General features: G+C 41.8%; 1 protein-coding gene across 6 annotated transcripts in view; it reads right to left on the reverse strand.

Annotated features, from left to right (window-relative positions):
• ZBTB20 (zinc finger and BTB domain containing 20) overlaps positions 1–17,797 on the reverse strand; it is a 512,445-nt gene that overhangs the window by 26,252 nt on the left and 468,396 nt on the right. For all 6 annotated transcript variants that reach the window (XM_052794817.1, XM_052794816.1, XM_052794813.1 and 3 more), the window contains one exon: positions 4,232–5,860. In XM_052794817.1, coding sequence (XP_052650777.1) covers positions 4,232–5,840 — 1,609 coding nt within the window. In that variant the 5' untranslated portion in view covers positions 5,841–5,860. The remainder of the gene's footprint in view (positions 1–4,231; positions 5,861–17,797) is intronic.

The raw sequence follows: 17,797 nt of genomic DNA on the forward strand, positions 1-17,797 counted from the left end.
GTAGTAGGCACTGACAAAGACAGGACTAGAGTTAAAAGGTCCAGCTTCCATGGCACAGCCTCTCCTGCCTATGCTCCTGCCTTGCTCCTCGTGCTCATTTCTAGGCAGGTCTTAGTTAAGTTACTTTACCTCTCAGTGCCTCCACCTCCCTACCTGTATGCAATAAAAGCATGGACAAAGCTAGTGATTACTAGATAGCTGACCGGTAACACACTCATTTTTGTCAAATTGCTTTAAATTTCTCAGAAGAGAAATGCTAGCTATTGCCAAAGGAATCCAACACTTTAGAAGAGGTTTACATTTGTTGCCCCTTTTTCTGGTCAAATCTCATAGCTGAAGCGTGGATAAGAGTAACTGAAAAGGAAACCTCAGTACATACAATCGCCTAGGCCAGCCAGTGCCATGCAAAGGCCAACCTAACAGATAAACTTCCAGTGTAACAGACATGAAATGTAAATGATTTGACTGCCAATTAAACAAAACACCTTATCAGGTAAACCAGAGATGATATAAAATACTTATGTTGTCTACCACATTGTGCCCAGGGCTGTTATAAAACTGATTCTGGCAACTCATGTAAGTGAACTCTAATCGTATCCAGACAAACCAGTGACTACAAGGACTGAAAAAAATATTTAGCTGACCACATGCGATTGGTTTGTCCAGACTACTCTTAATTCCTCCTCATGCCGAGAGTTCTTCTGGGAGACAATGCCACGGCCTCATGTTTCATGGTATCAGGCAACATTTTCATGATATGTTGCTGTATTGATAATGTAGACAATACCCAACAGCCTGAATGCCCCATCAAAAGCTGCTATTTAATTTGTTTTCCAAATCACTTGTGGTATGTTTCAGGTGTGGTAATTCATCATACCCAAAGCTGTCCGGGGGAGAGAGATGGTACCATAGCTCTGTAACAATCAAAATGATTCTCTGTTTCACTGACTGAAAAATGATTTTCCTTTGGTCATTCCACAATTTCCTCTCTAGCAGAGATCCTTTTTTTTTTTTTTTCCACAGACATCCTGCTTCCTCCTTTTTACAATCTGTCTGGCAGTGTTTTAAATCCTGAAGAGTCAATCTTCAGGGACCATCACACGCCTGTGGTAATATATCATTTACCCTTTGTATAGTGAGATTACAATACCTACTTACATTCAATTTTATGAGGAGATAATTAATATGGATTGGATAGGAAGGACCTACTTTTTTATCTCCCCTGAGTCTCTGTTTCTTTTTATTTCACAGTTTGCACATATGATGGTGACATCTGTGAATGAAATCCACATGCTGCTCTTCCTTGCACCAATGATGAGCTTGCCCCTACTTCGTGAAAGACACTTGGTCAAAACACATTAAGTCCTTACTTTCCTGCTGGCTTTGCCGAACATAGTAGTGTGTTGAGTGTAGACAGGCCAATATGCTTGACACGTGTTATGTGGAAAATGATAGTGTGTCAGTTATAATAATGTCTGATTAACTTACAAGAAACTGATTATATTTACAATGCTCATTTTTGCCTTAGGCAATATATGTCCCAGAGTTTGTAATAAGTCTGTCTCCTCTGCTCTAGACCCTGTTAAGACTATGCTATAAAAACACCCTAATTTTTGCCTGCACATGTTTCTAAGATACACTGGGTTCTGGCCTTCTAATCTTAGCTTCAAAACCTTCATGGGATTTCTTCTCTCCTAAGAATCTCAAAACTTTTTACGTTTTCTTTTTTGTATGCAAATGTACGTGCTTCCTAAGTGAGCACTGTAGATTCTTTATTCCCACGATTCTTCATCTTTAAGTCAGAGAAAACTTTGCTCAGTGAATTAAATGTGCATGTTCCTCCTTTTGGTTCTTTATTTTATATTTGGCTGGTTTTAGGCAGCAATGTGGGACAGTTATTGAATATTAATCACAGCGTGGTATGTAGGAGAAGGAAATTATGGCGTATAAGGTGCACAGACACTGCATGCATTCTAGCACTGTATTTCCACAGCATTGCATGTCTTGGAGAACAACATTGTGGGATACATTAAAGCCAGTCTGCAGGGAACATGGAAAAATATCCATCTCTAATATGTTTGTGTCCATGTGAAAGAAGAAAGGGTGGTAGGTTTCCATTCCATGGAAAGCTACATCAGGGCGTAGTTTTCGGAAGCATAAAAGCTTACAGAGATTGGGAGGCCTCTAGGCTGTTGAATTCTGGTTTATGATTAGACTCCTCCATGGCTCCTCTTGTGAGCCCTCCGAACAGCAAGACTAATTCAAACATTTGCATCTTCCAAATCTTTCCCTTTTTCCGTGGATCTTTTCCAGAGCCACTTTGCCTGCCTTCTTTTAACAGGGGTGAGGAAAGTCACCATGACAGTGGGAACAGCTGTCTCCTCTCGGTTTTCATAATGATCCTGTCCAGTACTAGACAAGGTAGCAGACTTGCTTTCTCTGAGGCTGTACATATAAAGGTTATTTTCAGAAGGGTTTTCTGAAGCCCTGCCCTCTGTTGGTTAAAGTGCAATTATTCTCCCAGACACTCCAGGAGCCAGTTTGCTCCTAAATGAACTTTGAAATCATTTATCTATGCAAATCTCTCCTTGCCACCATAGTTCATTATTTTGGGCATTCTCAGACCCACACAAATAAAATATTAATTCATGATTGGAGATACCTATCAATTTCCTTGGTTGCCTTTATTGAGTAGCTAGGAATATTTTAGGTCAGGTCTTCCAATATTATTCTTTATCTGTCTCCAAATACCAAACGGGGCACAGTTGGGGGTGGGGGAATTAAAGCACCTAATCTCAGTGAAGTTACTTGTGAAAAAGCCTTTCTAGCTTTTAGTACAAGAATGCAGGCAGATATATTTGACTGTGTTCTGAAGGGGATATTTTTCTGAATAACACAACGCTATCTACATAGTATTCTAGCTACTCATCTACGACAGAAAGAGGGAGAACATAAACAGACACAAAGGGTAACCTTGGGATTCGGGATTCTTGATCCTTGCAATCATACATTTTGTACCAGTCCTGAGAAGTTGGCCTTTTTGTATATGTACATGTCTGCCTTAGAAGTCTAGAGGAATTTTTCATTTAAGTGATAACTATAGGTAAATAGAAGTTAAAAATTTACATACGCACATGGAAGTGAAATCTATTGGATACAATGGGGAGGCACGACTTGCATTCCTCCCATAGCTCGGGCAATTTCTCCAGGTTCTACTCCATGTATCATGAACCCAGCATTTATTTTAAGATCTGATGTTAGCAAAACCACTGCTTGGTGAGAGAAATATTTACTCTTTCTCTAAACTAGAATTTCTCTCCAACATCAGAATGAGCCAAGGGCTAAAGCAAGCAAAATTTAGTCCCGAACCCAGGATAGCTTCTCCATGTAAGACACATATATCTCCTTGCTTTGAAGATTTGTAACTTGACAAACCTAGAAAAGGCAGTTTCGGCTCAGTAATAAATATGATTACCTGTATCATCTCAAAAGACCATATACTAAAGCAGTTGTATTTTTAAACAAAAAGGGTGCTGATGTTGTGTTCTACGTATATTATTTTAAATTTTTCTCATTGAGCCCTATGTTTCTGTACTCACAACTAGTGAAACATCTCACTTGCCAAGAGACAGGGGATTACAGCAATCAGCTTCAGTGAAGTACAAAAAACTTCCTGAAAAAACTCCAAATTTACTTTCTTATAGGAATACGTGGGATTTAGAAAATATGTGGCAGTGTGTGTAACACCCAGGCCTGGACCTACTGCTGCAACTCCACCAGGAATGAACTTTCCCTAAACTCAGGCCAATCATCATCACTTGAGCTTAAACTCCCATAGCTGTGAAACTTACAGGGCGATGCCCTTTCTTAGTAGATAGTTTTTCTTTAATGACTTATTACAGTTTCCTCATGCCACTTCTACTTAATGTTGCCTGGTCAGCTTGCAGGGGACAACAAATGCTTACCATTTCCTTGGACGGGTGCAGGACACGTTTTACTCCAAGTAAAATGAACCTGTTTCTGCACCATGCACAGTTAGGCCCCTGTAAGGGACCGTTTCTGCAAGGGGTCAACTTCAATGCAGTAAGCTCAGAAAGTGTTCAGCGACACAAGCTCCCTGGATAACCTCTCCCTCCTGTTTGTGCTGGCAGGATGGGAAACAGAATCTAAGTCCATGTTTGTCAAGGACTTTCTCTGTCTTCCTGTATAAGCCAAAGGAACGTACTCTTACCTGTGTGTACAAACATGTGCTTGACGTAGTTCTGTTTGGCGGTGAAAGTCTTGTTACAGAGAGTGCACTCGTAAGGCTTTTTTTCACCTTGCCCACCTGCTGTGCTGTGGCCCGCAGATGGGGCCAAGGGCTGTGGGGCTGGCAGCTGGGCAGTAAAGGTTGACAGGCCAGGCTGGGACACTGTCACAAACTGTGTCTGTTGGCCAGCTAAAGGCTGGGGCAGGCTGAAGAGAAAAGGCTTAGGGCCACTGCCAGCAGACTGTGTGGTGAAAAGGGCAGGCAGGTAGGTGTTGCCAGCTGTGCCAATGACCTGAGTGTTGCTGGTCAGAGTCAGTGGCATCCTCAGATTGCTGGTGAGGGTTTCTGTCTGGCGTAAGTAGATCTGTGTGGTTGGCAATGGTTGGGCAACAGTTGTGTTGACAGAAGGCTGCAAAGCCCCCTTTTCGGTGCTGTTATTGACTGTGAGCACTTTGCTGTCCATTTCAACGTCATTGCTTCTCTCTGGCGAGAAAGAGTTGGCATCTACATGCTGCTGCTGCTGCTGCTGCTGCTGCTGCTGCTGCTGCGGCTGAGTGCCATCAGCAGGGATGTCATTTTGATCTGCTTGAGAAGGTTCTTGCTGCCCATCCCGGCCCAGACCAGCCATAAACTGCTGCTCCATGGAATCGGGCTCAGTGCCAATGGAGGAACTGACTCCCGAGTCAAAACTCTCCCCTTTGGGCTCACTCTCAGTGCCTTCTGCTTGGTCAGTGTCCTCAGTGCATTCCTCAGACTCATTGCGCTCAAGGATCTGCACCCTCTGTTGGCCATAGTAGTCATAGTCATCCTCCATCTCCTGCTTAATATGGATGTTGCCCATCAGGGTTTGAATTCGGACAGGGCGTGGTTGCTTGCGGCAGTGTGTGGTCTCTGGAGTGGTGGAGAGGTACCGCTCCATCTGTTGTGACCGTTCATGGATCCGGGTAATCCAGCTGGGGTCTTCCATGTGGTGGTCCCTGGGGAGCCCCAGGGCTGTTTCATGGTGGCTGACCACAGCTCCACTGTAAAAGGAGCGCTCCCCACTGCCATTTTGCATGGAACAGGCATAGAGGGCTGAATAGATCCTGTCCACGCTGTGCTGCGAATGGCTCTGCAGGTAGCCAGACTCTGTGTCAGTGCTCTGCCCCGAGGTGCCTGATTCGGGTGTTCCCCTGGGTGTCTCCTGGCCTGAGTCCTGAATCACCGGGTAGACCTCTCCCACATTTTGTGAGACAATCCTTGTGCACTCATCAATCACAGTCTTGATCTGCAGGATGCTGGCAGCTGTGAGTATTTGGAGGGCCTCCGACTGTGAGACCCGCAGCACCCCGCTGTACATGAAGTCAATGAGCTTTTGCACAGACTGGACTGACACCACTGAGGGGATCTCGATGTCGCTGTAGCCCAGCAGCAGCTTGTCCTGGAAGAAGGGGCTGCCAGCCGCCAGCACACAACGGTGGGCGCGTAGCATGCTCCCGTGGATGCGGACCGTCACGTCACAGAAGTGGCCACGGTTGCGCTGCTCGTTGAGGGTCTCGAGCACAGAATTGCTGAAGTTGTGAAGGTTGATGCTATGAATGCGCTCTGTCATCCCCTTGCAACTGATGTTACCTGTAGAAAAGCAGGTGACAAAAAAAAAAAACAAAAAAAAAACCAGATTGAGTCTTGTCCTCTGCAGAGCCACAGTCAGGGCACTGGTGAAGGTGATTGCCCACTGGGTAAACAAAACAGATTATACTGTAAAAATCACATACAAAGGCACCGATAAGAAGACATAATCTCTGTAAGGCTCGAAGTAAACTTCGCTACTCATTAGCAGAAGCTCAAGTCCTGAATTTTTGGACAAAAGCAGACAAAGACAGGTGTAGTTGGGCCTAAATTCCAACCACATTCCTGGGCCTTGGACTTCCTATCAGTTTATCCGGCTTTAAAAAGCCTAGAGCCAGCCAATTGTAAACACTGAGCGCATGGATTAAAGCTGGATTTTAGGCTGTTCGGATGTGGACCTATGCCAGAAAAGATCAGATTCTTACTTTAATGAGCCTTTACACCAAGTTGTTAATGCAAAGAGTCTATATGAAAATGTGATTTCTATCTAGATTGGTATTTTAAGGAATTTGGATTCTGTGTTTTACAGTACAGTTACTTGTATCAAAAAAACTGGCAGTCACTTTGTAAAATCCAAATCTGGTTCAAGATTTAGGCTGTAAGTGTTCCTAAAATCCCATGCACAGTTTTGTCTGGGGTTGTGGTTTAGAACATTTGCTACCCAATAGTGACAAACAGTCCTCTGTAAGAACCCAAAGCAAAAAGTTAACATGAGCTGTCCCCTTCATTTTTAGCATATCCCAAGTTCTGACTGGCACCAGAATGCCATCATATAAAAACAAATGTTCTCCTGCTGTTATTTACTCGACAGAAACTGGAAAATTACAGACATTTACTCTAAGGAAGACTTTGTCTTAGTTTGGCTGAATAGTCTAAATAGAGAACAGTTTAGAAAAGCATATAGCCAATCTGGGTACAGAGCCAACATATCCTTCAAAATTAACTTTTACAAGTGACTAAAAAGTAACTTCTTAATCTCTTGACCCACTTTTCCCTACCTCCATCTTGCTTGCTTTGGTTTTAATGCTTTTTCGTTTCCTTTCCTGTTCTTTACTCATTTTTCGTCTATTTGGATTTTGATGGGCAGAAACTATAGTTTCACCTTTTAACTATGAAGAACCAACTGCCCTTTGAGTGGTAAACAAATAAAACATTATTAATAATTTATTTCTCTTAGCATTTGTAGTACATGCATCACCTTGGTTCCCAGAAAAGTACGCAGAGAAAAGTAATGCAAAATCACCACTAGTATTACAAGCATTTTGTCTTGAATATTCCTACCAAAGCTACAACCCCTCTTGCCACAATTACTTGTTAATGTGTGAGAATCCAAGTGAAATTTGGTAGAGAAGCATGAGTAAATTAAACTAGCTTATTGTTACTGTCTGTTTTATCAGAAATATACAAAGCAAATGAATGGCATTGAAAGCCGTTTTGTATACATGCCTTTTAGCCCAACAATGTCCCTCTGCTCCAGCCTAAAGGGTGCTTTACATCTCACACACAGGCAGTAGAACACTACTCACTGCAATTTGCAGGAAACTGTGGCATCCTCCCTGCTCTGCTTTTTCCTTCTCATTTATCCACTTCTGACATCTCAAGCACCCTCTGTTCTGGTGGTTCAAAGAGAAACCACCTTGGATACAGGTGGTTATTTTAATTCTCTGAAGTAGCTGAATGATAAAAGGGAAGCACAAAGGTCAGAACTGGAAATCCTGATGGGGCCAAGCTGTCTGAAGAAGTCTGATGTTAACAGATGTAAACCAGCCAGTATCAGAAGGGTACTAATTTCCATGTGAGATTAGAGCACTGGGGGGATGCTCACATAGGAGAAACAGGGAGGAAACCACTAACAGTATCATGGAGGTTGTGAATTACATCTGTCTTGTTCATAAGCTCTGCTGGGAAACCTGAGTTTCCTCCTCTGATGAGACTGATCATAGGACTGGAAAAACATCTTAGAAACTGGGAGACTTTCCTTCAAGGACACTGCAACTATTATTACACAAAATAATGTACAGAAGCTAAGTATTCCCTCCTCCTTCCAGATAGAGTCATTCTTCAGAGGTCTCCAGGGCAGTTCCAGATGCCTCCCTTCCCAACATGTCAGATCACATGAGGATTCAGAATGTATTTACATAAAAAGTCAGAATCCTTGATCTGAATGGAAGAGAACTTGATAAAAGCTTTGTACTGGTGGGGAAACAGAAGTGTGGAAAATTAATGATAAATAGACAACACCTCTTTTCGAGACCTGCTGTAGGCCTTGGCAAGTGATTGCATAGCTACCCATTTATCTGCATCACCCTTTGAGTGGCTGCCTATCAGTATGCTAGAAATTTTTCCATCAGTAAGTATTGATCACTACTTGGTTTGACCCTAGGGCTCCCTTTTCAGGCATACATGTCTTGAAGATGTGCTTCTGGAAAAGGGAATGACCTACAGTTTATGTTCTGCTTTGTCAAATGAGGTATTTGGTAATAAGAAGAAATATGCAGCAGTCTCATTCAGTAAATCAAAAATCCTGCCTTGCACATGCACAGGGTGGAATATTCCACACATGCCAGAGATGCTATGGACAGGTCTCTTGACTTGAGCAGGTGCAAATAAATCTAGTTTGTTCCTACGCACCTTGGCAGATAAAATGAATTTTGTGAGTGGAACTCTGAAAAATGCATCCTCAGAACAACTCCTTTCCAGAAAGGTGTGATATGCACCACAAGACTGGATGACTTCTTGGGAAAGTGAATTCTGCCACTTATCCACAAATCATGTACAGAAAGGAGGAAGGGCAAGGTTCATCTGTAAGTTTCAGCAGTCTTTCTCAGGTTCTGGCTGTGTGAAGCAAGAGTTGTGTAGCCACAATGTATTTGGTCATTACCCAACTTGATGAAAACAGCCAGCTGGGGTTAATCAAGGCTAAAGAAAAGAGGTTTGTATGCATTTATAAGTGATGTGAATAGCTCTCCTACAGGAACTGATCTAGGATGCACCCTGAGGTGTAGGAACTGGTCTGAAAGTCAATTGAGTCACTTCATAAAAGGCATGGAGTACGATTTGGTTGCTATTGGTATAACAGAGTTTTCCCTTAAAAAAAATCCTCTCCTCGTTTCTTTACTTCTTCAAATGAAATTGGAACATCTACCACTTCTTCAACTTAGAAAGAACTGAAATTCACTCCTTACGGATAAAACAAGAGGGGTGGGTGGAAGAGACACACAACAAATGGTAAAAAAAGCTAATACAGATTTTGGGGATGTTTCTCCTAGGCCACCCTCCTTGACATTCAACACTGAAAACCACACCTATCCAAAGTACAGGCAACCAAAGAGTTTGCAATAGTGTCAGAGATGTTACTACACAAACCACAGCAGTATAAAAGAGCAGCTTTAACAAATTCCAGAGATTGGTCTGTAGCAAAACCTGCTGTCCCGTGCAGCTCCTCTCCCTCTGCAGGAAACTGTGTCCAGATCCACGTTTTGTGGTTGTCCCTTACTGTATGCTGTTCTAAGCTGAAAGTCCAAAGGCAATGCTCCCCATAAAAAGTGGACTCACCAATGCCGGTTTGATTCTAAAGTAAATGCCACATTCTGACAAAGACTACTAGAGCCTTGGACAAGCCAGAAAGTGTGTCAGCTCTTCACAAGATGCAGCTACACACGCGCACACTCACCTACTCGTCACTGCACAGAATGTCTGGCTCAGGAAAAAGACTGCTGTCTCAGGCTCTTCTCAGGCCTGCCACTCTTTTAAACTCGAGACAGTGGGAACCTTTCTGTGAAATTCAAGTGGCCTTTGTTAAGTGCCCCCCCCTCCCTTTTTTTGTCCAGTAAACATGATGTAGAGATCCCAATGGACTTATTCTGAGAAACTCCTGTAAAATGGTTTTGTCCCCTTTCTGTGAAGCAAGTTCTGATTGGAAGGGTATTCACAAACCATATAGGAAAGAATGGGTGTGAAAATGCAAAGGCCATTCTTACCCAGATGGGCAATGAATAGGCGTTTGCCAGTTAAAAAAAAAAAAAAGATGAAGAAAAAAGCAGAAAAAAAGAAAAGAAAAAAAGCCCAGACAACTGCACAGATTATGCACATTTGCAATCCTCCTGGGATGCAATTTGAAGCTGGCATGGCATAAAGGTGAAACATATTACTGTGCAACTTTGAAAAAAGCTCCGTTTGCCCATATGCAAATGTACCGATTAAACTGTCAGGCTATTCACAGAAACATGCATGGAATTCATCCTCAACTAGTAAGAAGGAGCCCAACATGGATGGGAAAGGAAAAAACTTTTGTTGTGTAATACATGACTGAGTGCTTAGATTAGCGTTTCCCTGAATCTCATCCACCCCTCCTGCTGACTTTTATGCTATGGGCATTCAAAAGAAAGTAGGTTTTACCATGACAAAAACAATGACAACCTCTCCAAGTACAGTACCAAAGGGGAAGGCAATGGCAGAAGGAAACAGCAGGCAGTGGACTCCTGGAAGATGCTATAGAAAACGTGGAAGTGCAGCAGCGAGGTACCTCAAGCATGGCTTGAAGGCAGTTTTCTATTCGCCAAAGCTACCATACACAGACCTACATAAAGCTAGAAAGGTATGGCTTGCAAAGGTGATTTTTTTGTTTGCCAAAACCATAAAAAATGATCCCGACAAACACATGATGTAGTAGAGCTACAAAGATGTATGGAATACTGAAGGCTGCAGGCCACACACAAATGGCTAAGTTGTACATTTAAAAATGTATTTAGTAAGGGTCTTTTTGTACAGCCACTAGATGTCCCTTTCTGCAAAGCCAATGCTTACAGCTTTAATGCTCATAACTGAACGATATCACAGAATTTGATTTTCTCTAGTGTCCTTTAAAATCACAGTATCTCAAAGCTCATTGCACAGTAATGACTACCATTTCTAGAAACACAAGTGATGATGAAACCACCACAGCTACTGTAACTCAGCAGCAGCTCAGTGCATAGCCTTCACCTGAAGCAAAACTGCCTAGGACGCTGGAATCCAAGCTCTTTTTTGAAACTTACTGTGTGGTCTTTCACAGGAATAACTAGCAGAGTGAACCCCAAAGGCTCTGTCTTGCTTTCATAGTTTAAGGGCAATGAGAATAATCGTCTTATATCCTTCAGAATTGCTAGGCTTGCTGAGACAGATATAGGTTGAGTTTTTGCTTCAATTTTCTGCAGTAGCATTAGAAAACTGTTTGGCAACCCATCTCCCTGATACTTAGGCAAGATTAACTAGAACTAGCTTGATATTATTACTAGTTTGTCTTCCTGACAAGCCTCTCAGGCCTCACATTGAGAAGAATACACACTTTGAGAGACAGTAGAAATGCTGGAGGTGTTATATCTTGTGTAGAATACGGTATCTTTATATTCTTACCATCAAAATGACAAGTGCCCTCCTAGGTGGGAGAACACCCTGGGCTAAGACAAAGATGTGGAAATTGGGATTGGTAGGCTTTTTTCCTGCTTCTGGAGCTGTTTCTCTGCGTATCTGTAATCCAGCCACTAGTTCCTGGGAGTGCCACAAACCTAAGTAACCTGCTGCTGTTGGAGACAAGCATTATCATCTACTCCTTACTCTCTTCGTCTACCATGGTTAGTTTTGGAAATCCCTAATCCTTGGTCTCTACACCAAGTATTGGATGACCACAGCCTCCTGGCTGTATCAAAAGAATGCATTAGGTTCTTCAGACCGTAATCTAGCCTACTCCTTTTCCTCGTGGAGGGAACAATTTACCCACATTATCTCTTCACAAGTTTGTCTAACCTGTTTGCAAAAAAACAACAATGGGGGGGATTTCCACTCCCTCCCCAGACAGACTGTCTACTATCTTTATAGCAAGAAAGTTTTCCTAGTATTTTACTTTGAAACCAATTATTTATGCTTTCCTCGAGCAGACACAGAGAACTATTGACCACTTTCCTCTTTATAGCACTCTCTCATATATTGGAAGGTGCCTCACTTTTCTTACTTAGACCTATCTTTTCTAGAAAACACAAACTCAGGTCTCTCACCCTCACTGGTTATACGTATTCTCCTCATCGTCTTCCATCTTCTATCCAGTTTGTCCTTCTTTCACTTAAAATGCAGTGCCCTACAGTGAATAAAGTACTCTAGCTGAGTGAAGTGAATGAAACAGTTGCCTGAAACACTTCATATATGATACTTTTTAAAGACCTTACAGAACAAATAAAACCAAGCAAACAAAGCCCTGTTATCAAAACAAAACTCTACAAATTTTCCTTAAGAATGGCATGTCTCAATAAAGAATCCTTAATTCAGAATGAAAATCTCAACTCTTTCATAAACATGACATTTCAGTGGAAATACAGCATTTCCATCACAACATTTGAAAGCTAATATAGCCCCACAATTTCCACAGGAGTTTTCTCATTTCCATACACTAGTGTCTCCTGTTCCAAACTTAGCACCATAACCATGGGTGCTTTCTTCAGCTCCAGTGACCTGATTTATCCCTAGTGATGAAGTTTTATTTTCTGTTGTTCTCCAGTTAGTTACTCTAAAATAAAACTGGATTAACAGAGCAAAAATTCTTATCTAGTGTTTCCATACACAAAATTAGTCCTGCATCAGGTTCTAACTCTCTGGGACCAAATTTAGTGGAGCAACATTTTTTCCAGTCAAGGAAGTGACTTGAATTCAAATCCTGAAAACCTTGTATATCTCAGTGATGCTAGAGAGGCCGATTTAGCCAATCCTGCTCAGACTGATTCTCCTGCATATTTGGCCTGATTCTGAGCAGGGACCTGCAAGAGGAAAAGCCTGTATGGAGTTCCAGGAACACAGAAGAACATTTGTATCCTCAGCAGGAGATCTGACCAGGAGCAGCCCTTGCTTTCTGTTGCTTTAAAGGTTTGCTGGAGTTTTCACCCAATCATCTGCTTGAACATCTTGAAAATCAGTATCTCCTTCTATAATATCTATCCAAAACAAACACCAGATGACACTACACGAATTGCCCTAACCCTACCAGATTGTTGTTAGAATCAAAATATGTAGCAGTCTACATTTAACAGGAAGTACTGTATTTTTACCAGCACAACATCTATGAATGTGTCAGTAATACAGTCTATGGAAGAAAGAATCACTGTGTTCTGAAAGCTGTCAAACTTCTCTAAATTTCATAGTCTAATAACTACATTTACTTGAAAGACAGAAATGCATGCACACACAAACACAACCTTATTCTCCAAAGAGCAAACATATCGAGTAGATGGCTAATAAGAAAGAGTTTGCTTAAACTTTGTTCAGAAGACAGGCTTTTTCTGCAGACTAGAGAATGTTCAACAAATTTCCTATGGACGATTTATTCAGTTAATTGCCCTTTCCTTTTTAGCATCTACCTGTGTTCTGTATAGGTGTTCTGTACATAAATTTCCTTCTACACCCAGTGGGCATAAATCCCCAATGTCAAGCAAAAAAGCCTCTTATTTCAGCCTATACGTAGTGAATCACCTTCCTATGCTTTGCCTGAAAGGCTGCGGGAAGAGTCCATCAGCACTAACCCTGTTTGCTCTACAACCCACAGGCGGCAATGTCTGTACCTCAGTTTGCTTCACATGTAGAACAAGGACAGCATCACACCCCCAATTCTGCAGAAGGACTGACCACCTTAATTAGTCTTAACAAGTTGTTTTGCATTCCTTGGCTAAAGAACACTATAGAAAGATCAAGAATTAACTTCATAGGTCTCTTCAAATTTTGTTCTCCAGGCTTACAAAAATGAAGCTTTCCTCACACACTACTCTAGTGCCTTGATTCCTTTATACCTCTTTATGGTGAGCATCCTACTTACAATTGTAAAACACCAGGTGAAAACTAGCTCCAATTCATAGCAGTCTGGTGACCAAGGGCTCTGAAGTGTTACAGCACATTCGGCTATTTTTAAGTTGAAGAAATAACTCCATTTTTAGCCAGGGTATTTACTTTTCCCACTTTTGGTCCAGTTTGTATTCTTGCTATTTTAGGAACTCCAAAGATACTTCAGAGTAAAGAGGGTATACTCAAAAGCCATTTTAATTTCCAGGCACATATTTGGGGTCCAGTCCAATATACCTCCACTGTAAACACCGGCACACATATACACACTTTCTGTTTCTCTCAGTTCCTCTCTCAGCCCTTGTCTGCAGACCCTCTGCTGCTACAGCCATGCCATCAGATGCCCCTATCATAGACACGGACTACATTGATGGGGGATGCTTCACCTGCAGGTATCTACAGCACCTCCAAGCAACATGTACTATGTTAACAGAAGAACCACCGAAGCTGTCGTCACAGCTGCGTTAATGGGGATTTCAACAGGGTGACCATATCATTACCAGGGTGTTAATTCCTGTGCCCCGGCCAGCTGTAAGCTATTTACGTTAGCAAAAGATAGGATCACCAAATAGCATTTTAATGCTCCTTTTTAAAACGTAAAGGGAGAAAACTGTTTATACAACTGCCCTCTTGTAATTGGAAACAGAGAAAACAACATGGCCACATGATGGCACCATTTCCTAGGAAGAGAAACAAGGCTGTGCTCATCCCTTCTTCAGTAGGGAACATTTTCATGTTCTGTATGAAAACTGTTTCAACCGTGCTCGCTTGTTCCCAGAGAGCTCATGCACGATCCTGCCAAGCCCCAGCATGGCCCAACTGTTTTAATTGGCTATAAGTTTAAGGCAGTTTGGCTTTTTAAAAATCTAGGTGCGTCTATTGCTAGTTTTCCTTCACAGTGCCAGGTGCTGTTACTCAGAAGGCATGCTGTACTAGCGGACCTGCTGCAAAAGAGCTACTGAACAGGGAAGAGGTGAGGTGGTCCAGCAATGCCAGTGAAGTTACAGAGTGAACACTCCCCACTCATACAAGAATAGGGAGATGCTTCTTGAAAAAAAAAAAAAAAAAAAAGAATAAGCTTTTTTTGAAAATGTAGGCAAACAAGGTGATTTATTTTGCTGTTCTATAGTCCTGATTAAAAGCTTACTGCAGTCATTAAGAATACCTTCACCTGCCTTAAAGGCTTTTGTTTAACTCCTATTAGTGTATTTCAGACTGAATACCCATAAGAAAAGTGCACAGGGATTGCTTTTGGTCATCTTGCTGCGGTGGACTGTAGAAACTTATATTCTCTCTCAGCAGCATTGTTTAGGGATGAGAAGGGTCTGGAGTTGGAGGTGGGAGCTGAGTCTGGAGGAGGAATGAATTAGAAGGATAATAGGTGCAAATATATTAAAACATGTCTCCAAAAGAGGCAATTGCTATTCCACGAACTCTTTCACATTTGCCCTGTATTGTTAGGTTTTCTCCCCAGGCAGAAAGATGAGGAGGAAAAGCTTATCAGTTTGAGTGTGGTTAAATTCAGTAAGCCTGAAAGCCTGTGGGCTTTGGTTAAAAGGAAAATATAGATTAAAACCTCTTAATATAATTACCTGTTTAGAAGGTTTCTATTCAAGCTAGAATCCTCTACAGGGAGTGTTTGTAGCAGTTTTTTAGGAAAAGGGTGCAGTCAGAAATGGTTGACTTTTGTGGGAGAGCTGCTGCCTGTGGAAGAGCACTGCTTATACCCTCCATGTTTCCAGAGAAAGGCCTTTCAATGTAGGAGATTTTGTTCTGGTCACAGAACTACTGGTTGATGGGAGAAACAAGGAATGGATGAAAAACTGTAAATGCCAGTCCTCAGGGCTGGGAAAAGGATTCTTTTATCTCTTCCAGTGGCTGTGTCTCAGCCCCGAGTAGAGGAAAGCTATCACATGAAAATGCTAGATTTTATTTGGTTATTTTTTCCATTTATCTTTTTTATCTATTAGTGAAAGGCTAATTGTTAACTAGTACAATTGGGTGCTTTTGTGAGTATTTAAACTTAGCAATATCGTGAGACAGATATTCATACTGTTTTGGACTGTGGCTTCTTTATTTTGAGTTTATGGGATGAGTGTTCAGGCCTGCTTATAATTCAGATTTAAATATCAGTGGGAAACAGCACACGCTCACGTCAACGACGCTGAAGGCCACAGGGAAAATTTCTGTCCTCAGTGAGACCTCTGCAATCCCTGGGAGCAGACTTTATTTCCAGAATCACCTACTTAGTTTTGATAGGAAGAGAAACATATGGCAGAATGCTTTAAACTAATATATGAAGGCAATAAACAAGAAAACAGCATTCATGGGTGGCTTGATATCATCAGATGGATCTGTAGCATTAAATGTACATTGTCAGTTCCAATGCTTCCCCCCCCAGGGAAAAGGCCCTGGAATGACATGTATACACAAGCATACAGACACCAACAGGTGATACTAATACAGTGCATGAGAGTTATTTCTCAGGTCTGCCTGCAGGCACATTCTATCCTCTACTCAGCCAAAAACATTAGAGATAGCATCTGGGAGTTTTACTTTTGAATACAGGGAATAGGCCCTGTTTTGAAACGCTGCACAGGATCAAAGCACAAGGTATTTTTGTTAAAGTTGACATGGTTGCCCACACAGGCATGAAGCTGTGGGGAGAAGTCCCTTGCTCTGTTTTTATTTCCTCTATCCTACACCTTTTCACACAAAAATTGCTACTTTGTGGTTTTTTCTCTATCTGTGTAACATCAATAAATTACACGTTATCACTCCTATCATCTAGTTATAAAGAGCCTTTCAAGATTTTTAATAGATGCACAATATTGCTACACTTACATTTTCACTGGTTAAGAACTCAAAAATAGCTGTTGTGAGATTACTCTTAATTTATACTACTTCTCTCTTGTGGGCTTTCAAGAAGAAGCATTTCACCACATGTCACAGATTGATACAGAGTATATATTGCGCATCCCAGCCGGGGAGAGATCCTTTCAGTGTTTAACACAACAAAGCTGGGATGAGTAGGGGTTCTAGGATTTGTTTATCCTTTATTCATAGCCGCAGTTAATGCCTCAAGGAGCTATTTGTGCCGACAGATTAACTAGAGATCCTCAGTTCTCTTTGTATTCCAGTTCCTGAGTGGTAGATACATAAGACTAGATCTCATGTTATTTTAGCCTTGTAAATGACTCCATGGACAATGAAAACAAGTCACAGAAAACATAAATGAAAAGATGGCACAATGGCATTCCCTCTAGAAACAATAATAATTGGTGTCCTCGGGAACCCAAATACACAGTGCCAGCCAGAACACGTCACTGTGGTCTGCCATGGACCAGGCTGCAAGGCAAAAACCCTGATGCAAATGATGGAGTTTAGTGGCACTCTGATGGCTTACAACCAACTTTCACCTATGGAGTAGATCAAACACTACATTTCTTGTGGAAATACAATGATTTGCCCCCACAACATCCGCTAGCACACTTTATAAACATTAGTAGGTGGTATTAAACAGTACCTTGGTTTTATGTTTCAGGTTCTCTCCCAGTACCGTTAAGGCTTCACTTCAAAAATGTTTTGAATGAAAGAGCTCTCTTTGTTCAGCTGAGAACAATACAAGAATTGTTTTGGTTTTCTCTCATTCGAATACCGCTCTGGCCCTACCTTGTTCTAAAGTTATTGAGTGGGATCACAGCAGAAAGATTACATGGCTACTCTACCATACATAAACAAGAAAAAAGAGGAGAAAGCAACTATGGAAGCTTAGATGAAAAGAGCAAAAAGCTCCAATGCTACACAGATCACAGGGGTGAAAAGGAACAGAAGGTGACCAAGTCTATATTTACGTCTGTAACTCTGGAGTTGCGTAGTTGCAACAAACCAGGCAACTAATGCACCAGTCAATATTTCTCCAAGCATGGAAGGTGTCTCCCTATAGCACAGGAAGGATTAACCAAGAAAGATGTAAGCACTGAGTTACGCAGGGTTTTAACAACACACAGCAGGACAAAAGGAGATGTAGATGTAGCTGCTTTAGTTGCCCTCAAGCACGAGTCACCTGTTAAACACTGGAAA

This window comes from Harpia harpyja, chromosome 8 (genome assembly GCF_026419915.1).
Source record: "Harpia harpyja isolate bHarHar1 chromosome 8, bHarHar1 primary haplotype, whole genome shotgun sequence".
In the NCBI taxonomy this organism is placed as follows: domain Eukaryota; kingdom Metazoa; phylum Chordata; class Aves; order Accipitriformes; family Accipitridae; genus Harpia; species Harpia harpyja.